At 35.5% G+C, this 25,567-nt stretch overlaps 1 protein-coding gene across 4 annotated transcripts in view; it reads left to right on the top strand.

Moving 5' to 3' along the window:
• Positions 1–17,420, top strand: part of zbtb46 (zinc finger and BTB domain containing 46) — a 134,639-nt gene extending 117,219 nt beyond the window's left edge. For 2 of the 4 annotated variants that reach the window (XM_053483388.1, XM_053483389.1), the window contains exons 4-6: positions 921–1,093; positions 1,948–1,990; positions 2,130–3,454. In XM_053483388.1, the coding sequence (XP_053339363.1) occupies positions 921–1,093; positions 1,948–1,990; positions 2,130–2,614 (701 nt within the window). In that variant the 3' untranslated portion in view covers positions 2,615–3,454. Of the gene's footprint in view, positions 1–920; positions 1,094–1,947; positions 1,991–2,129; positions 3,455–12,490; positions 12,667–13,410 lie in introns of those variants that run through there. The other 2 variants (XM_053483390.1, XM_053483391.1) reach the window with 2 other exon arrangements.
• The last annotated feature ends 8,147 nt before the right edge of the window (positions 17,421–25,567 follow it).

Raw genomic sequence — 25,567 nt, 5'->3', positions numbered from 1 at the left:
TTATAACAATATTGAATAATGTTATTAACAACAATGGTCAATATTGTTATATTATAATACCTGTTATTGTGGGCTTTAAAAAAATAGCAGGTATTTAGAGTTCGGAAGCTCATGCTTACAAGAAGAGACTGTCAATACAAAAAAACAATGCCCAAGCTTGTACATCAAAAGTCAGCAACACGGGTCCATACTGGCCTTATTATCATAAAATTGATTTGGGAAAGCATTTGGCTGAATTTGAGAAGATAATACTTAAACCTACATTTTAGAATTCATCCGGCATCTTTTATCATATCATTAATAAATGTGGTGAGGTAAACTTTGGACCATACATACTGTAGTTACTTTCTTTGTCACTTATCTTCTATTCTTCTTGGTCAAGTCCTCTTTGGATTGTCGGCCTCCTGTATGTGTTCTTAAAGGCTAACCTTTAGCTTTTGGTGAATGAACACTATTGACGATTTGTGGACCATGATTAAAAGTGATGTCAGTGCAAGCACACCAACAAATTTAAATGAAAACTTCCAATTCTGTCCAGAGGAATTAAGATCAAATTACACACATGACTGCATGGGACAAATGGAAACCCAAAAGGGAGACAAAATTCAACTCTATCCACACTATTGCTATAACTTTATAATAGCAGTAAAATTATATTTATTTAGCACTTTTACCATTAAGCACACAGCACAGTGTTATAGAAATCTGAATAGATTTTGATTTATCCCTAATGACCAAGAAAGAAGCAGCAATGGCAAGGAAAAATTTTATTTTTCCTTCCCTCTGCTCCTTATCTGGTTGACAATTTTGGCCCCAGACAACCCTTGACATTTAAACTCCCGGTCAACCCACTCCCCAATGTGGAAGAGGGCGACTGATCTCAGTGCAGGTGGGTGAGACTCCTTTCCTGTGCTTCCCAGGCTCTCACTGCTCCAGTGGTGGCCATAGCAAATGCAGGACATCTCCGTCCTCTTCTTCATCCACTCTCGCTCCTCTTCATCTGCAGCCCCCAGGGGCCTTCAGTCTGGCTCTGGCCGTGGATTGCTCAGAAAATCAAGATGTGAAGCAGGACACAGAGCCCTCACTACCCAAGGTAAGTGCTTGGGGAAGCACAAACACTTTGTTCAATGATGCTAGAAGCCCCTTTCTCTTTTTTGCACTAATACTCTTTGTCTTCATGTTGCATTCTTATAGAAAATTTAACTGCATTATCATTTTCTCATTTTTGTTTCCTAACCCTAGGAAATAAGAATAAACATCACTCCATATGTTATTAGGCAGTGAAACGGTACAAAATTCACTGTAGAAGTTTACATGTGATTCTTACCCCAAGGAAGCTCTAGCAGATGTATGTGAAAGGGTGCAGATAGTATGAGGGCATAGGTTGCAGTGGGAATGGAAAGCAGCAAGGGAGACATTTCTGTTTTCTTATACTTGTCCAGGAAATGTCCTGTGTGTGTGTCAAGGTGGCATTTGGTTTCACAAGCCCTCAATTATAAAGATGCTACCCCATGTCTATGAACAAGCCATCTGTTTGTTTAGCACGTATTGTGGTCTTAATGAGTTTTTATGGAGAGAGAATGAGAGAAAAGGTGAGAATCATAATATAAAACCCAAGCATAGCTTAGACCTTCATTTAGAGTGAGAGTCAAAAAGCAAAGTGTATCTGTAAATACTCTGATTCTCACACACAAAGTTAAATACTGTACTGTTGAGACAATTTACACCCCTGACATTCTAAGGACACTATGTCCCTTTAAAAAGAGTACTTGTGCATATGTCTTTGGTTGTCTTGCTTAATGTTTTTTGTTCTGTAATTCTTTTTTTTTTTTTTTACTTTCCTTTTGCATGTTTGGCATCAATTTGCATACATTAAGAATAAACTCCACTATACAGGTTGGTCTATTTATCAGTTGGCATTAACACTTTGTGCATGTATTCTTACAGGGAGAAATGCAAGAGGAAGAAGACAAACAAAGTAATACTGCAGGTATTTGTATGTATGTGTACGGTTGAGCTGGTCTCACTTACTTAATTTGTCCTCCTTTCTGTGCAAGTATATTATTTTTCACATAAAAAAAGACAAGGTCCTTGTGTTAGTTAAATTTTTTCTTTTTTCTCTTCATCAGGCAGTAGCCAAGCGGTAGAGGATCAGATGGCAAAGAAGCAACATGGTGTGCATGTGGCACAAGAGCTGGCATGCTCCCTGTGCAAGCAACTGTTTAGCAGCCTGCTCCAGCTGAGGCAGCATGAGTACAACCACACATTCTCGTTAATGCAACTCTCTGTGGACTGCTTTGAGGCGCAACACCCCCCAAGTGCCCGCTATCAGTGCTCACGGTGTCCGGCCAGCTTCACGCTTAAGTCTAATGCCGACCGCCATGAGAAAACGATTCACTTTAGGTGCAAGCTCCTACAGTGTTCTTATTGCCTCAAGCACTTTCGTGATCGCACCGATCTCAATCGTCACCTGGCATCTGTTCACTCAGGAGAGGGAGTCTATGCATGTTCATCCTGCTCCCGTGTCTTTGCTACGCAGAAGAACCTCATTACACATATCAGGCTGTGCTTACAGGTGGATGGCTCTTCTATCAATCCACATACCAGAGACTGACCCTTCCCCATTCCATTTGACACCTTAATTAATAATTTAACTCTTTGAGCTATAATGGAAACAGCAAAGCATCAACATCATCTCCTCAAGGGTCTTTTTTTTTTTGCAAGACATTTGTACAAGTTCTGTACTAAATACATGCCAAACATGTTTAAAAGTATAATTTTTGTAAAAATGTTTGTTTGTGCATTAAAATCTATATTTTATATATTTTTTATCATTTTACATGATTAAAATACATGCAGATGTGTGTATTGTTTTAAGACATCTTCCTATGCAAAGACAAAGATATAAAATGTATCTTTTTGTGGCTAGGTATGGGTTTGGGCAAATTACACTTTGAAAGCACAGTATTTGCACTTTAGTAATAGGAACAAGTTCTCACATTGTTTGGCTTTGCTCGCAAACTTTCATCTGTTCACTTTGCCCCTCTTGTTCACTTAAGAAAATTAAACAACTTTCTATCTCATTAGCTTTTCCCCCTAAATTATTTTGCTTTTGATAGGGAGTGTTAGCTGTTTATAACAAGTATACACTGTTTTTTATGATATTGATTTAATATACAGTATAGCTTTCCTAGGTTAGGATGGGTGGTGGTTAAATATCTGTAGTCATTGCCAACTATATTCTTTCTGCAGCCCACCTACTGCACAAATAGCTAATGATCACAAGCCTTGACAACCCTAAAAAGTTCCAAATGACAATTTCAGACTACCGTAACATTTAAACACTTTATGATGTCAATTATATATGGGTAATGCTATTAAGCCAAAAGAATATTCCCCAAACTAGCCTTTTAGTCAAGTGTGAGCGTTTGTTTCTTGACTTCTTAACTTTTTTTTTTTGCAGGATAGTAAAAACAATAAAATAGTAAACTCTTCATTTTTCAAACATAATTTCAAATGTGTTGTGATTAAATTATTATTTCGGTAATATTTTAAAATACAGTACATTAATAATACATTAAAAATAAAAGGTATGAAAAATACAGGGTATTGTATTGTTCCATTGAAGCTCCATTTGTAAATTAGTTGACCCCACATAGGATTGTGACCCGTTGTGTGGGAACCTGTGCCATTTTGTGCCATTTGGTTGGCATTATTCAGCAGAGCCCATCTTCTCTATCAGTCTATCTGTCTGTCTGTCTGAATACTCTCAGGAATTGGCTAAGCTTGACCAAGCTCACTGCGACTCACCCATGGCCATTAGAGTCATGCCTCCCATAGTAAAACTCACAATTATTGGCCAAAACCTTACTGGGCTTGCTGTATGTAATAGCCATAAGTGCAGCACCTTAAGAAGGAACAGTTGACCAGTAATGGTACAGTAAATTATGTCTGTGTTTTTGCTCTTCTGTGGTTGCCTTTTGTGGACAAAATAGCTGTGAGTCAAATATGTTGCCCAATTTACATTAAAGTTTACGGTAAACAAATTACTACATGTAACTTTAAAGTATATAATGTATACCAGACAGCTTGTTTAAAGACCATTCTTGTGTCCCCTAAATGTTTAGAAGTCTTTGCCAAGTCCCAAATTTGAACTAGTATGATAATGCCTCTCTCTGTTTGCCAAGAGTTGCATGGACAAACTTGAGTGGCTTGTACCTCAAACCCCTTCAACACCCTTGGGATAATTGGAACAGTGACTGCATGTTAGGATTTTTTACATACACTTGACCTCACTGTTGCCTCTTATTTTAAATAATTTTCTGAAAACACATCCACCATGTTTGTGCATTTAAATCTATTAGAGACTGATAACCCTAATGCTTTTCTGATAAAAGAGAATATTTTATATTCACTTTTTGCCCTTAAAGTAAACATGGCTATATGCATCCCTCAGCAGAGCCAATCAATGCGACAGTTTACCATGTATGGACAGAGTGTGTGAAACATAAACAAAATATTATGTACTTACTCCACAAAAATGAAAGTAAAGTATGAAAACTGTTCATTCAAAGTTGATTAAATTAGATCAATATATGTTTATTCGTTCTGATGAAAGTTTAAAACAAGTTTGTGTAATATGTTCTGAAACCATGGTACTTAGAAAAGGCAGTGATATAAAGCACCACTATAAGACAAAGCACAGGTCATTGGAGCAAACTTATCTGCAGAGTCTGAGGTGAGGGCATGTAAAATACCTGAGAATAACTGAGAGCCCAGTATGACATAGCAACCAAAGTCCTTTCACATTAATCTACAGAACAGCAGCAGGCATGAATATTCAATAAAGATTGATTAAAGATTGTTTGTTCCATACAAATAAAATAAAATATACAAGGCCTTCCAATCCAAACTGTCTACATGTTTTACATAGTTTTTATGAATAGTTGAAAATTTACATAGAAATTAAAAACAAATAATTTTGAAATGCTATGGAAAATTTTAATTACTTATATTAAAGACTGCATATATAGAAATCAGGGATCATATTCACTAAGTGTCTCAGAATCAATCCTAGGAATTGTGCTCAAAGTTAATTTAGGATTTAATATATTCCTAGCTTAGAGTAGGTCATAAAAGTTGTTAACGCAGCAGTTGTTAACTACTCTTACTTTCAGCAAAGCATGTGATGTCACTGTTTATGACTCTAAGAGCTGCAAAGTTGTTTTGTACAGTAGGTAGTTAACCAAAATGCCCATTACCGCCGCAGCAAAATGACAGTAGCCAAAATAAATCAGTCGCATTCAAAGTTCAAAGTCATTCATCAAATGTTTACCGGGTGACGCAATGGTTTTGGCAGAAGTATTTAATTGCAAATAGAGCTTAAGTCATAGAAGGTCATAACAATATGTTGTATCGAAGAAATACTTCGGTGATGTATATTCCCACATCCGAGTACTTTATACAACAAACATGAAAAATCTGAACCAGAGCTACTGACATTTACTGTACAATAATCAGTTTTTAAAAAAAACATTGGTTTAATGTTGCTTGGACAAACGATCAAGTTCACTAGCTGACAATTTTAACAATTTGTACAAAGAATTAATTGTTATATAGCGTATTTCTGTTTGTATTTGTTTATTGATATTATTATTTTTTATTATTTTACATCTAAATACATTATATTTTAAATATAAAAACCTAGAAAAATAGACTTTCGGAATACAAAATTAGAATAAATAAAAAAATATTGTAAATTGTCTTACATTTGTGTATAGAATGTTTTAAAGGGATTATGCTGTACTAAACAATATTTATGCAGTATAATCAGGGCCTCTTAATTCGCTATTCATTCTTGGTTGTTGTAATTTTAGTGTTACCGTTTGTGCTTTACAATGTAAAGCATACACACACCCTCTGGGGTCAGAGGCCTTTCTAAAGACCTGTAGTTCTTCAGGCCTCTTCTTAAATTTGTGTAAATTTTAAATCTTTACCTAATTTTATTTATTTACATACTCATGTCAAAGTACACATACAAGAAAATAAAATTTTCAAACTGTAGCAGGAAACAGTGAAATGAAGAATAAACAAACCTTACATATTGTTTTGAACACTTGAACTGATGGAATGAAAGTCTTGGGAGTGTGCCCATAGCAAAACAACTAAATTATAACACTCAGAAAGACCTCTTATTTGTAAAGTTTTTTCTTTTTTCAGCAGAGCCTCTGTTTCACTGTATAATCCATAACTTTTCATAAATATGTAAGGCTGGCTCAAGTACTGTCTTAGGTGGCACCAGGGCTCCCCAGCACTCCTATTGATGCCTCAGCTGTTCACACCCAAAAATAGGGATCACTGAGGCCAGGGAAAAAAACAAATATAAAAATTGGTTTCTGAAACATTAATTGACATGCAATTCTTATGTACACAAAAAAAAAAAACTACACAGCAAAAACATGTTATAGTATATCATGACTGAAACAAAACTGAGTAAAGATGTAAAAAAAAATGTAAATGTAAATGAGTACATCGGTGCGCGACCGCACACCACAAAAGGCAGCGTTTATTAAGTGGGTATATTTTTGTGCTCTGTTGTTTTTTTTTTGTTGGTTTTTGTGATCTGAGTATATTGCAACAGAAATAAAGCTGCTCATCGGCATGGCACCGGCTAAACACAAAACAATGTTTTTTTTCCCTATGTATAAGGAAAAGAGGAGGGAAAAGTTTGTTACTTTTAAAAGCATAGTGTTTAGAGTGCATTTATAAATGTGATCTGAGCATTAAGTAAATACACACATAGCAATGCAAAGAAGACAGAGCAGCAAAATATTAACCAATATAAATTCAATATTTATTCAATATAAATTCTGTATCAACAGTATGGTTGATGTTGCTGCTATTTAGAAAATAATCACATCCTGTTACTGAATGCGACTGTATTTATATAACTGATCTCAGGAAAAGTAAAACAATCTCTTTGCTTTGCTTTTCTTTGAAGATTGTGATTGTGGAATGTTGGCAGTATGTGGCAGGGGGGCATTTTAGCGCATAACAGTGGCTAAGTAACGCGTGCAATATTTAGTGAGGATATGGCACCACTCGTCTTCACCACTTTCAATTTTGTTTTTAAAATTGCTGGTGCCAAGAGGAATCGTAAGGTTATATTAGGTTAAATATATTTATTTTATATTTTACTCAATTTACGTGACTTTTTTAAAATGTTTTGATTGTTTTTGTATGCAAAAATATGATTGTAGTGTTGGAAATTGGCAATATTGGTAATATTTTGGGGAAGCTGGTACGGATTGTGTGTATTTACATTTTTTTCAAAGGAAAAATGCATTTTGCAATATGAAATTTCTCATGAAGAACTCTCCCCCGGAAACTTGTTAAATTTTTACTACAAGGTTCCACTGTAAAATAAATTTCTGCCCTTCTTTTACCTCTCAAGATAAAAAGTTAGTGGACAACAATTTGTGAAACCATCAATGCCACCTGTCAGTTTGCCGCATGTACCCCCAGAAGTGTGAAAAATGGGGGTACCCCGTGTTAATGAAGTAATGATGTGCTACTTATAACAAAGAATCTTAAAAAGAAAAGTTGTGTAAACTATAAAAATAATTTTAAAATAGATATATAAATTAACATACAAAATGTATATGAAAATTCTATCATTTTAATGTGAAACGTAAAAAACAAAGTAGCATAGTCCAGTAGCTATGTAGACAGCATACAAAATATTCATTAATGGACCAGTTGCATACCCTTACGCAGTGTGTAATAAAAGTATTGAGTTTTTGTCCAAATGTATCTTGCTAAATCTTTAGCTCACGTTTTTGTCAAGATTCAGGTGTTGCATATGTGTGGACAGAATCACTTTCCACTAACAACGATGTACAAAGATTGGCGACCAATAATTCTGCTAAAAGGATTTTTTTTAAAAGGCAAAAAAATGCACAAAAGGAAAAAATTCAAATTTCTATGGTCAGTAAACTTCTATGGCCACCAAATTACATTAGTCCAGATCTTCCTTTGTAGACCATTTACAGTACATTGGACTCCTGATCTGGCTGTTGAAAGAAATATCAAAGTATTTACATTTCTTTACTGATAATACCTTCAGATCCTTTGAACACCTGAAATAATTTTTTGACATATAAATATAGCTTTTTGCACATTTGTACAGCTATGGCTTTTCTTTAAGTCTCTAGGGAAAGAGAATATTTTTTTGTAACATACAAATGCTGATGGGATTTTACAGTTTTACAGAAGAAGAGACATTTCATATGATAATGTGTTGAGTATAATGTTTTAATGGTAATGCCAGTAAAAGTTTGGACACAAGTTTGGAATTATTTTTCTACAATCTATAACTGGAATATTATATAATACTGGAGATTTTAAAACTATAAAATAACATGTGGCATAAAGTAAATAAGTAACAACAACAATCAGGTTTTATTTTAAGATACATGGTCAGCTGATTATATCTATATGGATTATATCTTGTAAGAACCAAAAACTTACCTCGATTTATCATGGTGCTTAATGGGTTTTGTAAAATGCGTTTGACAATACTGTTCTTGTTATTTGTTAAATATTCCTGAACAGCTGACTATTGTGTCTTAAAATAAAAAAACAAACTGTTGTTGTTGTTGTTATTATTACTTAAATACCGAATGGCATATGTGTTCCATTGTTTTGAAAAAATACAGTAATGTTCTAGAATGTCTAGACCTTGTGTCCAAACTTTTGACTGTGTATATATAAAAATAATGTGTAAAATGTAGTACCCCCCTTTGAATTCTATGGAGTTTTTGTCATAAAACATGGTAAAAAAAAATAAAAATCTGATCGCAGAAAGTCTCAGTATTATCCAAATCTCAGACGAAAAAAAAAAAAACTGTGAAAAACGTTATATGTTGTTTTTATGAGGTTGTATTTGCTTAATATTAGTACCCACTACAATCAGATCATTTTTATTATATTTTTACACAAAAACACCTAGAATTACAAGAGGGGATACTAACTTTCACACAACACTGTATATAAGAATGCTTTCAAAATATAAATTTTAATTGTTCGTTTTAATCTGTTATTCAAAATGCAAAATTAGCACAGCAGAAGAAAAAGTTAAATCGATCAATATCCAGTGTGACTACCCTGTGGTTTCAAACCAGCGTTAATTCTTACACTTGCACAAAGCCAGGATTATGTAGGATCATAGTCAGATGTAGGATTAACCAGTTACACCAAGCAGGTGCTATTTGCCATCAATTTCATATGTAGGCTGAAACATTAACTTAAAACTGAAACAGAAACATTTCATTTACTGAAACAGAAACAGCTGAAGGCTTAACCTGGGTGATTTAGAGCTACTGTAAGATAACTTGCAGCAGATGAAAGACAGATGCTTACTTCCCTTCAACATCAGTGAAGCATGGTGGGGGTTCCATGCTAGTTTGGGGCTTCAATTCTGCCAATGGATTTGGAGATTTGGCTAAGATGAATGCTGTCCTTAACACTGAGAAATACAAGCAGACCGGACAGTTTTCTAGAACCAGGAGCCCAGGAAATTATGGTTTGGCCCCTACAGAGCCTTTGGGTCAAAATCATCAAGTCTGTGTGTGATTACATGAAGAACCTACATATCAGAATATCTGTGATTACAGTAGTTCTTCAAGATGTTTGGAACAACCTACCTGCTGAGTTCCTTCAAAAACTAAGTGTATATAGAAGAATTTATGCTGTTTTGTAGGCAAAGTGAGATCAAAGTGGGGTCAATTTAATTTCTCTTCTGTTCATTTATTCATAGTTTACTAAACTACTGTCTATCAAAATATTTGCCAACACTTTTAAATTGTTCTTTTTGTGGTTGATATAGGTTACATTGTAATTTATATGTCTTTTAATTATGACAAGATCCAAACCTTTTGGAGTGGGTTTGTTAATAACTGTATTCAAACCTGAGTTTGAAATGTAACACAGTGTTTGACTGTAAAATTTATACTATTTTCTCATTGCTGTGACTGTAGTATCTATGCAATACACATTCTTATTTCCTGGTTAAATATGCAAAGAAAAAAAATCACTGTGATCTAATGTGTATGTGACAAATTCTTCTTTTTCCTAATAAATACATAATATACTGTACTTAACTAGGCCTAAAGTGCCACTGGTTGTGCAATAACACACAATTAAAATAAATAATTATATATATATATATATATATATATATATATATATATATATATATATATAAGTTATAATACATTATATAATAATAGCTTTTTTTAGAAAAACATTTTACCCTAATTATACTTAAAAAAGTATAAAAAGTATATAATTGATAAACAATATTTAAAAATGTAGAACTTATGTGAAAGCTTCCAAGCTTTCAGAATGTGCTATCTCTATCATGTGCATCTCTAAATGGCTGCCTATGCAAAAAAACAATTTATTTTATAAGTTGAAATATTTCATTCTGAATACAGGTTCAGAATTTTTTTTTTTTTTTTGTAAGCATTTACATATATGGACATTGTAAAAAGCATAACTGGTCATCAGCTAAGCTTTTATGATTGACATTCATTATACATATTACTGTCCTCTTGTGCTTAATAGTTGTGTCAGCCTGGACAAACTATCTGAACAGACATCCAAAAAGAAAAATACAAAACTGCTCATTGTTTGCTTAAGTTATTTTCTTACATCTTACATTTTACTTCAGTCTTTCTTAATCCAGTTTGTTACACTGGAAGGTCACAGCTGAGTGCTCATGGTCAGATTTATATTTTACCATGGTTAAATCAGTTTAGTTTTTTTAACATTGTGCTTCTTGTAATTGTGGTTGCACGGGAAACTCCTTTAAGATAGGGTTTGCTAGTTAAATTAGGTGAGCTTAGCAGAGTGTTCTCACGAATAAAACAACAAAAAAAAAAACTAACTAAATAAATACATTTTGTCACTGAGCAATGAATAGCATGTTTACACACTATGGCCAAAATATGTCAATATGTGGACACTACCACACCTATATGTGCTTGATAAACATTTAGTTTAGCCTTCTCTCTGCTGGAAAGACTTTTTCGAGATGGGGATTTGTCCCACAAGAGCATTAGTGATTTCAGACAATGATGTTAGGCAAGAAGACACTCAAGTTCTTCCACACATTTAATGGATATCAATTCTACATATCCTAAGGATCACTGCCTTATCTCAGTCTCCATATGTATCCTTCTTTTATGTGGCTTCAATAAAATATTTAATGTGTCATGGGCATTATGCAAAAGGGGCACTAAAAGAGTGGAGAGAAAACACTCAAGTTTTTAAGGCACAGTGTGGTCAACTTGTCACAACATAGGAGATGAACTGGAGAAACCTCCAAAGAACGTGTCAGGGATACAGAACAGGAAAAGAAAGAGAAAACATGGGAAAGCAAGTGAGGGAATGATGAAAAAATGTTAGAGCAAGACGAGGAAAAGATAAGCATGTAAAATGTAAGCAAAGAACAACTAGTGTGGAAGTCTTGAAATTAACAATTTCTAGAAGATTTAAAAAAAAAAAAAAAAAAACTAACTATACTAAAACTTTTAAACCAAAAAGGATAAAATAAGGCTGTTAGACTAGTAACTAGTTACAGGGACTTTTTAAGCTACCTAACTGTCTAATTTTTTAATTATGGTATATATCCTATTTCTAACCAACCATGCTGATAACACTTCATGCATTTTCAGAGATTATAACCTAAGCATTAACATTATAAGAAAGATCTATTTAATAATTTATTATGATGTAATTAGGATCATATGTTATAATTTAAATTTTTTTTGTAAGCAACACAATTTATTATCATCTGTCTATGATTATAGGCATTGAATCAACACAACTGTAAGTAAAATTGTTATGAAAAGGTTGAAGGCAGCAACATTTTACCAGATAGAGCCCACTATCAACAGCATGGATGAGGATTCCTCCACCAACAAGTTAAATCTTTTTGTTACTAACATGTATGATTAAATCCACTAAAAACACATTTTAAACTGAAAGGAAGTTACTAAAGAAAAGCAATTTCACATATTTGACCATGCTATGATTTTGACCCTGCTCAATTCCAACATTTAATTAGTGTAAATCCTACAAACATAAAATTTTATTTGTATATTGCTTTTAGCAATTGACATTGTTGCAAAGCTGCTTTGTCAAAAGAATTATTTAACTCATTATTTAACTTATTTTACTCATTCATTTTAAAGAAATCAAGCTAACAAGAATCTCAGATGGACAAATAGACAACCCAAAACATAATTTCTACACCATCATATGACAGAAGTATAAAGATTTTTTTCCAACAAAGTTGATGTTGCATAACTTTAGTTATTTGTGCCCCATCTGTAAATCAGCTTGCATTAATTGGTTAAACTTACTCTAATGAAATTTCACGAATGTTTAAACCATCTCTGAATGTTTCTCTTTTTTCTCTCTACAGTAAATGACTTCACAGTGATCAGGAAGAAATTCAAGTGTCCGTACTGCAGTTTCTCAGCCATGCACCAGTGTATCCTGAAGAGGCATATGCGCTCTCACACAGGCGAGAGGCCCTACCCCTGTGAAATCTGTGGCAAGAAGTTCACCCGCCGTGAGCACATGAAACGGCATACACTGGTGTGTTGAGAGCAGTGCAGTGTGACAGGATACTCAGCAGGGGGCAGCACTGCCAAGTGCACAGATTCATACATGCAAAACATTTACATTTATTGAGACAGCATAAACATATTTTTACCCAAAGTGATTACAAAAATAAAGCAGGATGTTATTACACCATACAGCTTTTGGAAGAGCTTACAGTGATAAATGTGGCACAGTCTTGTATTTAACTGACCAAAAAGAAGTTCAAGATGACAAAATGAGCAACAAAAAATATATAAAGCATGGAGGAATCTAGTCACAAAGCAGTTAAAAGTAATTTTACAAGGCCAGCTAATAATGTAGTGCATGATTATTAAGAAATTCATAAGCAACAAAGTTTGTTGATTGCCACAACAGCTAATTTCAAATATTCAAAATAAGTGTCAGCATTTTGCTGTTTACTATTAGCATAACAGTGCTAAGAGGAGGTACTGTATGTTTTTATTGCAAGCTCTTAAAGCTTATTTAATTTTCATCTGTTTCTTTTTCTAATTTTAATCTAATTGTAGCTAAGCAAATACATCCACTATAATTATGTCACAGAAATGTATGGATGAGACAAGAATTTGTTGTGTAAACATATATCTTATCCGTACTGATCTGGTTGTATGGCCAGTGTTCCAATGTTGCACAAGACCTTCTGTTTGTGATTGTACAATGACTGAACTCATGGAAGATAAGTTATTACAATTTGAATATCCTGTTTTTTTTCCTTCTCAGGTACACAGTAAGGATAAAAAGTATGTATGTAAGGTCTGCAGTCGAGTCTTCATGTCAGCCGCCAGTGTAGGCATCAAACATGGTTCCCGTCGTCATGGTGTTTGTACTGAGTGCTCAGGTCGTGGTATGGCCGCCCTGCTAGACCACAATGGAGAGGAGGAAGAGCTTCTGTACCCTGGCAATCACCGTTTCCCCAATGATGGTGAAGAAGAGATGATCCCTGAAGCAGAGCTAATGGAGGAAACAGGTGAAGATGGAGAAGGTACAAAATGGCCGGATGACTCAGATATGGCTCAGCGCAATGAAGGTGTCACAGATGATACCAAGGAGGAGAGTGATTCAGTGCAAGAAGGTGAGACCAGAGCGGGAAGTGATAAAGAATTTGCATGGATTTCCTAGTTGTGTGCCAGGAGTGTGTTCCATCCTGAAGCACCGTCTGACACGTGTGTCAGCCTAAAATGTAAGAGTCAGATCTCTGTGTGTAAAGGAGGCCACATGCACACGTACCAAGCCTAGAGATGAAGATTTGACAGCCAAACAAGAGAAGGGAATCCTCTCTTTATCCTGCAATGTGTGTCTGAGCCAGTGCTTCATCTTCTTCCTTCTTTCATCCTAAGGACCAGATGAGTTGAGACATGGTGTTTTGTATAATTTATTTCTGACCAGAGGGAATAAAAGTGTCTTGGATGTTGCTGTTAATCAATCACACCCTGCTGAGGGCCTGGAGAAAGAAAGGCTATGACCGGCTCCTTACTCAGTTACCACTGGCTGCTGTGTTAACTATATAAAATCTGGGTATGTCAAATGACTTTCAGCAGTTTTGAGCACATTGTTTTTTTGCAAACAAACAAACAAAAACTGCCACAGACTTGCACTTTAAATATTGACTGTCCTGTCAATTCCTTGTTTTTGTGGTTTACATTTTTATTCCAATTTACAATTATGGTAACCGCTCTTACCTTTAAATATACAGTTCCTCAAGACTGTTATATATTTGTGCAGAGTTTGCTGATTATAATGTATGTTTTTAAATTTTTTCTTTCTTTGCCAATTATTTTTTTCTTAGATCATGTGCAAAAATCAGATGTGTATATTTGATGATTGTGTGTTTATAAAAGACAATGGCTAGAAAGAGAACACTATGCAGAAATGAATGTCAGCTGTAATTTTAGTTTCTCCTTCAAGAAAGTCTTTCAAGGGAGCACGAGAGATAGTGTTTTTGTTTCATTTTTGAATTAATTGTATTATTACTTTTTTTATCTTTAATATTTGCATATAACTTGCATTCCATGTCTTAGTCAGGGGAAAGGCTTGATTTATTAAGATAATATTCAGTGAGAGGTGATTGTAAGTGTGTTAATGTTTGAATGTATATGCACATGTGAGCTATATAGGACTCAAAGGTTGTGGAATTGTTGAATATGTGAAGCCAACTAAAATAGGTATAAGTCTTTACTGCTATTGATCACTTTCTCTGAATTGTCCCTTACTAGCTTATTGCATTTTGCTTTTTCCATTCTTGGATTGAATTTTACCTTCTGCCTCTGAAATCTTGAAACCTCTATAATTTGACAGGGAGAGCCATTCCTTCCTCAAAACGTATTTGTTACATCTGGACTTAAAAATGTATGGCTCATGGATCACACCATTTTGATCTTTTGTGATATTTCTTTTTAATATCTCTACTTGTTCTCTGTTACTTTCCATTCCTCTTTAAGAATGTTTTTCTCCTTATATTATTGATGTCTAGTTTGTTAAAAACGTAAAAGGTTTGTGTTTAAAATACCTTAGGTCTGGCGCATGCTTTAGGTGAAATTTGTCTGTTTATTTTGGTTGATAGGTTATTTATTAAACCTATGATTATTCATCTATTTAGATATTTTCACCTTTCTGTTGTCTCTAGCTGCAAGAGCACAAACAGTAAAAAAAAAAAAGTTATTTTATGTATGACAGCAATTTGTGAATGTTTTCAGTGTTTCAATGTGTGTTCTTGCTATGAGTACTGATTATTATTATTATTATTATTATTATTATTATTATTATTATTATTGTCACTAAGTGCTGGATGCTAAGCTTTATTGGAAATTTAATTTACCTATTTCTTTTTTTTTGGACGAGCATACACTCTTAGATTTGCCTTGTTTGTGGGCAGTCAACTGTGTGGCTTTTTATGATGAGTGCCAGTTGCATTTCTACTTGATATTTTAATTGACGTTTTGTTCTCACAAGAAGAGAAACCTGCAGCTTGGTTGCTCTTGATTAGATGTTGTCAGAGCGATATATACTGCACATGTTTCTTTATTAATGACATAAACTAAAGTAATGAACATTATACCAAAAACTATCTAGTATACTTTGTATACATTACATGAAGTGCTTTTATTTCAACTGTGCAGGTGTGAAGCTTTGAATAGTGGTTTTCTTTGTAAAATTATCATTTGTCACTGAATCTAGAATGCACAGATGATTTTTGTCATAATATGGAATAAAGGGCGTTCACGTACAATGAATTTAGCTTTAAAAATGTTGCCCTTTGAGACCTGCTCAAAGCTTCATTCATATGTGCTACCTTGGGCACAGAGATCTAAGCTCTGGCATTGGCTTGGAAATTAGAGGAAATGTTATCCTAAGTGATACAAGTCTTGGCTATGTAATACATTTAATGCCTCTAAGACTGGGATATTTTTCTTGTTTTTCTTTGTTTAACTTATTGTGATCCTCAATTCAAATAAAATGCAAAAAATCTTTTTAAATTAATAGAAGGGAATGGGATGACATCATTTGAATCTCGTGACTTTTATCAGAAAGATGCCTAAATGCATTTTTGTGGATGTCAGGTACATAAGTATTTGGACAAGGACACAATTTTCATATTTTTGCCATCTGTTCACCACCAGAATCAGATCTGAAATGAAGGAATCAAGATGTGATTAAAGCATAGACCTATAGCTTTAATTTAAGGGATAATGCAAAAATATTATTATATTAAGATAATAAATGCCAAAACTTTGCAGCATGAGCATCACACAATGCGGATTTTTTCCTCTTAAGGTGCTTTGCTTTACTACAGCATCTACAGTTGCTGCTTGTTTGTGGGTCTTTCAGTTTTATTTTTTAATAAATAAAAAAGCATGCTAAACTGGGTTAAGTTCAGGTGACTGATATGGCCTTTAAACACATTTCTTAGAAATGTTTGGTGCTTTCGTGATTCATTTTGGATCATCTGTTGTATGAAGGCCGGTCCTAGCAGATTTATAGCATTTGACTGATGCTGACCAGAAAGTATAAATATATACATGTTTTTAGAGTTCATTCTACTACTTCAGCAACCACATGCTAAATAAACCACCTGTGACTCAGTTCCATTTGGAGCCATACATGCCCATGCTGTAACATTGTCTCCATGTTTGATGATGATGTGGGATACATTGGAACATTAGTCCTTCTTTTCCTTCTTCACATTCTTCTGTCCTAAGCATTCTGGTCCGACTTAAACTTTTAAAGTTTAACTAAAGTGTTATCAAGGGTTTGCATCTTGAGGTAAACTTCCTGTATTTACATTTACTAAGGCATCTCTTTATTGTGAGCTTAGACACTTATATGCTTATTTCCTTTCGTGGGTTACTGACTTTTCTTCACCAAAGTAAAAATCATCCACTTTATGTGTCTTCCGTGCCTTTTGGTGTTACTAAGTGCATTCCGGTGCATTTAAGAATGTACCAAATTGTTTATAAATCTCCCAATGTTTTGCTATGGCTCTGTTCTATTTTTTCAGCCTAATGATGGCCACTATTTATCTCCTTAATTTGTCATGAAATAACAAAGAAGCAGGCCACTTCTGGCCATGAAATTGTTTTATTGGTCAGTTGTCCAATTACATTTGAGCCTGTAAAAATGGAGGGACTTTGTAAAAAAAAAAAAAAGTGATGTATTTCTGTTGTTATGCATATTTTTTGTTATATTGCAAACATATTGTGCATTTTTGTTAAATCCCTTAAATTAAATCACTTCAATCACATTTAGATTGGTTTATTTCAATCATTTCAAATTCACTGGTCCATTATGGTGGTGTACATTGGCAAAAATAGGAAAATGTTCCAAACTGATGTGGATCTCTTTTTGTCTTTCTCTCTCTCTCTCTCTCTCTCTCTCTCTAACACACACACACGAACACACACAGAGCTATTGATGTGATTACAAATAATCACAATTAAAATCAATCATAAAAATTATAATCTGTTTAAACAAATATATCTTAAATACATAATTAAGTACTATTTAAATGACAAAAATAAGATGTTGATCATATTTTATGCTTTAATATATAATTTAATAACATTAATAAACAATATTTACCATTTCATAATTTTGTATTATTTTTACAAATCATTTTATTCAATGCTTTAAAAAATGTTGTTTTAAGAAAAAGATTCAAGATGTCAAAATCTAAAATGAAATTATATATAAGACACTTTTTTTTTGGTTGTGTACTGTAAAGCATGGAGGAGGAAGTGTGATGGGTAGGGGTGATTCGCTGGTGACACTGCTGGTGACAACAGCCTGTGTGTGTATATACAATGGGGCAAAAAAGAATTAAGTCTACCACCATAAAACCAGAAAATCATATTGTAGGTTTTTTAAAGAGTTTATATGCAAATTATGGTGGAAATAAGTATTTGGTCAATAACAAAATTTCATCTCAAACGGACAAACGTTTTCTGTAAGTCTTCACAAGGTTTTCACACACTGTCGCTGGTATTTTGGCCCATTCCTCCATGCAGATCTCCTCTAAAGCAGTAATGTTTTATGGCTGATGGAAGGAGGTTTTCACTCAAAATATCACGATACATGGCCCCGTGGTTTCATCTGACCATATGACATTCTCCTAATCCTCTTCTGGATCATGCAAATGCTCTCTAGCAAACTTCAGACGGGCCTGGACATCTACTGGCTTAAGCAGGGGGCCACGTCTGGCACTGCAGGATTTGAGTCCCTGGCAGGATTTGAGTCCCAGTGTGTTACTGATGGTAGCCTTTGTTACTTTGGTCCCAGATCTCTGCAGGTCATTCACTATATCCCCCGTGTGGTTCTGGGATTTTTGCTCACAGTTCTTGTAATCATTTTGACCCCACAGGGTGAGATCTTGCTTTAAGCCCCAGATTGAGAGAGATTATCAGTGGTCTTGTATGTCTTCCATTTCCTAATAATTGCACCCACAGTTGATTTTTTTCACACCAAGCTGCTTACCTATTGTACATTCAGTCTTCCCAGCCTGGTGCAGGTCTACAATTTTGTTTCTGGTGTCCTTTGACAGCTCTTTGGTCTTGGCCAAAGTCGAGTTTGGAGTGTGACTGTTTGAGGTAGTGGACAGGTGTGTTTTATACTGATAACAAGTTCAAACAGATGCCATTAATTTAATTTTATTTATATAGCGCTTTTAACAATGGTCATTGTCTCAAAGCAGCTTCACAAAAACTTTAATAAATAAATAAATAAATAAAAATAGGAAGAAAGAAGAGAGGAACCAGACTCAACAGGGCACCCATCTTCATCTGGGTGATAACGGATAAAAATTATATAAAATCATGTGTGTTGTGCAGCTGAAGGTTTAATATAACAGAAGTTTTTTAAATTAGCTTGAAGGCCAGTTCAGCATAGAGATGAGTCAGCAGGTGCAAAGGGCAGATGGCGTCTCGATCACTGGGAGCACAGGAGCAGCATGTGTAGCTCCAAACCATCATGAAGCAGAATCCAGCTGGAGCTGGTCCTTCTCTGGATGCCTCAGGATCCTCGCAGGGTTGGTCTTTGTCTACTAAAGCTGGCACAATCTCCAGATGCCTCGGGATGGGTATAAAGATAAAAAACAGATGGAAAGAATTAGCGTAGTTGCCATTCAGGATAGATGTACTGGAGTATGAGGTTATGGGATGAATTATGCATATGCCAGATTAAAGAGATGTGTCTTGAGTCTACTTTTAAACTGGGAAACTGTGTCTGAGCCTCGAACACTGTCTGGAAGGCTGTTCCAATGCTTTGGAGCTAAATTTGACAATGCCCTACCCTCTTTTGTAGATTTTGAAATTCTGGGAACAACTTGAAGTCCAGAGTTTTGTGATCTTAAGAAACGTGGTGGATTGTAGCGTATCAGAAGACTGGCTAGATATGTGGGAGTTAAACTATTTAAAGCCTTGTATGTAAGTAATACTTTTTTGTAATTAATTCTAAACTGAACAGGTAGCCGGTGCAGGGATGATAATATTGGGGTTATATGATCATATTTTCTGGATCTAGTGAAAACCCTGGAGGCTGCATTTTGGACTAACTGAAGCTTGTTTATTGAGGATGCAGGACAACCACCTAGTAATGCATTATAGTAGTCCAGTCTGGAGGTCATGAATGCATAAACTAGCTTATCCGCATCAGATACGTATAAGATGCTCCTAAGCTTGGCAATATTTCTAAGATGGAAAAAGGCTGTTTTTGTGATATTGGAAATGTGATTTGAGCTGGTAGTAACAGTACATCCTTCTAAACGCATCCTTCTCAAAGCTGTTGTGTACTGGTTTATGGGCCAATAAGTAATATCTCTGTCTGTATCTGAATTTAGTAAAAGGAAGTTACTGGTCATCCAATCTTTTATATCCTGGACACACTCAGTTAGTCTAGACAACTTAGGTATTTCGTCTGGTTTAGTTGGGATATAAAATTGGATATCTGTTCCATTAACACATTTACATATTTGGCAGATGCTCTTATCCAGAGCGACTTACATTTTTTATCTCATTATACATCTAAGCAGTTGAGGGTTAAGGGCCTTGCTCAATGGCCTAACAGTGGCAACTTGGTGGTTGTGGGGTAACTGTGCAGTACAAAAAAAACACAATATAAGTAAATATATGAAAAAATATAGAACAATAAGAAAACAGTTGTAGAAAGTAGAAATATAAGTTTTATGGAATTTTGGTGTGGAATGAAGTTGGATATGAATGGAAATAAAAATGGAAATGTCCAGGGACTGTGCAATCCACATATTTAAAGTGACTTGTGCATCAGGGTAACAGAACGTCCACGGGGTGTGCAAATATGCCTGAAAGTTCAATTCAATTCAATTTAATTTTATTTGTATAGTGCTTTTAACAATTGACACTGTCCCAAAGCAGCATTACACAATCTAAAGAATTATTTAAGTTTGTATGAAATTTGAATGTGTATGAATCAAAATGGTCAGATATTGTCTGGTGAGCAAGCCGAGGGCGACAGTGGCAAGGAAAAACTCCTTGAGATGGTAGAAGGTAGAAACCTTGAGAGGAACCGGACTCAACAGGGAACCCATCCTCATTTGGGTGAAACAGAGAGCAGGAATTGATCTGCATTCATACTGTGTGTTCAGTTAACAGTTGATGTTAATTGATGTTAATATGGAGTCCAGTTAGTTATCGAAAACTCAGAGAGACTTGTATGAAGTTCCAGTCCTGAATTATCGAACGGTCAAGTCCCCAGAGAAACAGCTGCCAACACCAGTCGAGGCCAGAACCGTCTTCTAGGTAGAGAGAACCATCCGCAGACACAAGACGCATCCCAAAGAGACACACTGAGCATCCATGTGACGAGATCTCCAACCAGAAGCGGGTCAGACAGGTCCGGAGGACAGAGGAAGTCTGGATTACTGGCAGCTCAGGAACGACATGTGTAGCTTGACAGAGAGAGGGAAGGAAAAAGAGGGGGAGAGAGGGAAGGGAAAGAGCAGCAGAGAGAGCAGAAGAGGAAAGATAACAGTTGGGTCTGGTCACAGTCATATAATGTATAATATAAATGTATATTTACTGTAGAGTGCAAGCAGAGACTTCGGCAGGACTAACTATGACAGCATAACTAAAAGGGAGAGCCAGAAGGAAACACAGACATGAGGGCTTCCTGAGATGTAAAGCAACCAATCACCTCACCGTCAACAAACCTGAGTGATCAATGAGAGTGGGGAGGACAGCATTTAAACATACCAGTTCACCATAATACTCTAAGTCCATGAGTCCCCCAGATCTGCTCCTTTACCTAAGGCAAATCTATTTATAAAAAATGCTTAATTAAATAAATAGTTTTTTTGCCTGGACTTAAACACTGAGACTGTGTCTGAGTCCCAAACACTATTTGGAGGACTATTCCATAATTTTGGGGCTTTGTAAGAAAAAGCTCTGCCCCCAGCTGTAGTTTTCATAATACGCAGTACTGATAAGCAGCCTGCATCCTTTGATTAAAGTAGGCGTTGTGGATCATAAGACACTAGCAGTTCACTTAAATACTGCGGTGCGAGACCATTTAATGCTTTATATGTCAAAAGTAGTATTTTAAAATCAATGCGAAATGTCACAGGATGAAGAATGAAGAAGTTAAAAGATTAATAAAATAAAACCCTCAGACATGGACGAGCTCTTCTTAACGCTTTTATTCTCCTTCTTCACTCCTCTATTCCGTTCTTCCCCCTTACTTAATAAAAGTCCTCACACCAATATACAACAACACAAAATGGATACGGCTGAACTAACATTGAATATTCAAATATAACATCAGTACATATTTTTCCAACAATCTCTGTAGTTATACAACTCTGTTAAACTCAATTTAAACTCTTACATTACATTCGCCCTTCTAAAAAGAAGCGTCCTCGTTTCTGGAAAATACAAAACACAAACAATACATCCATTACAAAGAAACATGCACAAAAAAAATGAATGTTTCCGAGATATATAAAGTTCCCAAGCAACACACTTTGGTATTGAACCAAGCCAAACAAAATTTAGAATTTGGAACATTTGAAAAAAAGATACCAAAATACATACATTTCAACACTCGGAATATATCAGTTTCCCCATTTTAACATATTTTACATCACTCCACTTTGTTTTTTAATCCTACATTACATAATCCTATACTCAGATGTTAATAAGCCCTTATACATCTCTGTAACGTAATACAGGACGCATAGCACGTCCCGACCTTGTTGTCATGCCATTTGTAGGTCACTAGGAAGTTCTATTTGGGATTCACCTCTAGAACCCTCAGAATGTTTAAACTGAAAAGGAGGTAATGTAACATCTCTCTCCTGCATCAGTTGAGCTGGTCTTACTGGCTCTGGCACAAAAGCGTCAAGAAAAACATAAGGTCTGGAACCTGATAGTGCTGTAATTGGAGGACATTCACCTTGAGGGGATGTCAGAAGTGGACTAGTGTGGGAGAAAATTCTTCCACCTGTTGATGTTGCTGTCAGTTTAAAATATCAATCAGTTAACAAATAATTAACAAAGAAGAATTAAAGAAGAATTAAATAAGATTATGCCACGCAGAGCTGGATGAAGTAAGTCAGGCTTTTATTGCAGCAATAAGAACCCAGATGAGCCAGCCTAGCCATGCCTTGGATCAGAACCAAAGCAGTGCCAAGTCCAGACTGAATTCACAGTCAAAATCATGCTCCTTTTATACAGTTTCTAAGAGGGGGGGATCTCCAGTCTCCTCCCCTGTACCTTCACCTCGTTTGACCACAGCAAAATTATAATCCATTATAATTCAGTTTTTATCAATAAATTTTTCCATTAAAATTACATTTCTCTCATCTTGTACCATTATGTCATACACCTCGCTATCTGACTCCTCTCCATGCTCATAACTCTTTCCCTTTATATTTACACCTCGTTATGTGACTTCTTCCTGCGCTTATCTGACTCTTACTATGCTCGAAACTTCTCTCCATTATAATACATCTTCTTTAATAATTATTTTCTATTATCTTTACACTTTTCATATCTTTTTTATAAAAATATAGGGGTGCCGCTTGTTTTCAAGGCTTTTTCCTTGTTTTTTCTTTGGTATGTTCCTCATTTTTTAAGAGACCAGCCATGGGTAAGCATCTCCTTTACACTATTTTACTTATTTGCCTTATTTTACCCCATTCAATGTTTTTATACATTCTATTTTATAGCCAACTGCGACTTCTCCATTGATGACTTCATCCCTTTGGATGATTCGGACAGCCAGAGCAGTTCAGACCGTGTTCCTTCTGAGGAATTTTATTTCTATTGATGCTTTTACCCTGGCCCCTTATGTTTTGTATTTTATGTTGGGCTTTTATTCTTTGTATTTTATATTATTACCATGTAGATATGCCTTTTTATTCTTTGTCTACTCTTATTAAAATATTTTATTCACAAGACTAGCTCTGTGTCTCTGATTTTTCCTATTTCTTATCTGCCCGTCCAGTCTGCCCACATGGCCATCTTCACACACACACACTGTCTCGCAGGGAGATCCCCTGATTCTTTCAAGTTTAGTTTCAGTGTATAGTTTATTACATAGTTTCCAGTACACCTCGTTAGCCCCTCTTTTTATCTGGTTTCTAGTTTCTTGTGCTTATCTGGTGTCTGTCACCTGATTATTTCTTCTGTCCTTGGGTTTTAGTTGGTTTTTCCAGGATTTTATCCTCCCTGCTTTGCCCTTGGTTTTTTCTATCAGTTGGTTGTTCCTGGTTTATTCTACAGTTCTCAAGAGACAGACCATGTATGAGCATCTCTTTATTTGGTAGATGCACATACTAGTTTATTTTTGTGTCTACTTTTATTAAACTCAGTATTCCTAAAAGTAATCGTGTGTCTTTTGGATATTTGTCTATATTTTACTTAGACATGTATACGTATATCCAACACTTGTTTCAATCCTTCATTAGGCCAAGTCCGACACCTGGCACCTTATCTTGTCTTATCTGGGTCACTCTAACCCTTCTCTTACTGCTATGTTTTACGTCCTGTCTGCTTTTCTCACTTAACCTTTATATTATTTCACTAAGATTAATATTATGTTGATTAATATTATCATATTGTTACATTGCTGCATACACAAATATATTTAATTAAAATATGCTTACATATTTCCCCCTCTGCGACTTTTAAGTCGCATAAAGAAAAACTCTGCAACTTTTCTTATTAATCCATTTTTCTGTCCTTCTGACATCTCTCCTTCTTACATATTACTGTCCTTCTTACATATTACCCCCTTAATCAACGGACTACCCTGAAATTAGTAAGCATAAACGTATACAGTATAATCAGGTGTAAACATATGGTGAGTAAATAAGAAGTAATAATGAGTAAATGAGAAATAAATGTTGGTTACAAACTTGAGTAAATAGCGTGTACATATAGTGAGTAATTAACGGGTATATATGATGGGTATATATGATGAGTTCAGAGGTGGGCGAAAAACCCTCAAGTTTAGCCAATCCAGAGGGAAAATTCCACACCTTGCCAGCATCTTATGCTCGACAGTGTATTCATCACCTGAACTTATCCCTTTGTATATAAAGCAAATATCATACGTATACATTGAAAGACGGGTCGAACATAGAATTAGGGTCCCTGTAGAACAAAGATAGAGAGTCCAGGTTTTCATTTCCCTCGTCCATCATCAGTTTGCGGTCCTCCTTAGTGTAGTCAAGGATGTGTAAGTCTGTACAGGTCAGGAGGAATGATAGCGGTTCGAAAAACAGTTCGTCTCTTCCTTGACAAAGAAGATCTAACCAGTGCCCTGGCGTGGGCAATGCATCCAACAGTCGTTGTGTGGCGATCGGAGTATCTGTTCATAAACGTCTTCTCCCAACCGTACCTTAGTTATGGTCTTTGATGCTGTTAGATAGACATGTTCGAATTCAATCGTGCTAACGGTCCATACCTTTCGCCATGCTCTTTACTGTTTGCAGTAGTGCAGCAGCCAAACCTAAGGTATCTCCCTAGTTGGTATGATGTTGTCTCTAGAAGTCCTCAGTTCTCATCAAGGGAAACCATGTCCCGTGCCTTTGCTGTAACCCACTTGAGGTCCTGAGTCACTACGTCTGCCATGGTGATAAATTTCTTAGGCCGTGTTGGGTAGCCTGGATACCAGTCGACCAGATCATGGCGTAATGCGTCCTATCTTTCCTGGGGGTCCGTGCCGTAGTCTGCTTCCAGATCTCGGTGCAGATCATACAGGAGATTTTCTACTGTGGATACGGCCTTGCTTCCCCCTCTGGTACAGGTTCTATAGGGTCCATTCTTGTATGGTCCTTCTCTTCTAGCTTGATTCCACCTTCTTCTGGACACTCGAATAAATACCCAATCACCAGGCAGCACTGTTCTTT

Source organism: Clarias gariepinus, chromosome 22, assembly GCF_024256425.1.
Source record: "Clarias gariepinus isolate MV-2021 ecotype Netherlands chromosome 22, CGAR_prim_01v2, whole genome shotgun sequence".
Lineage (NCBI taxonomy): Eukaryota > Metazoa > Chordata > Actinopteri > Siluriformes > Clariidae > Clarias > Clarias gariepinus.
The sequence above is the reverse complement of the archived record's forward strand: the minus strand, read 5'-3'. Positions and strand labels throughout refer to the sequence as shown.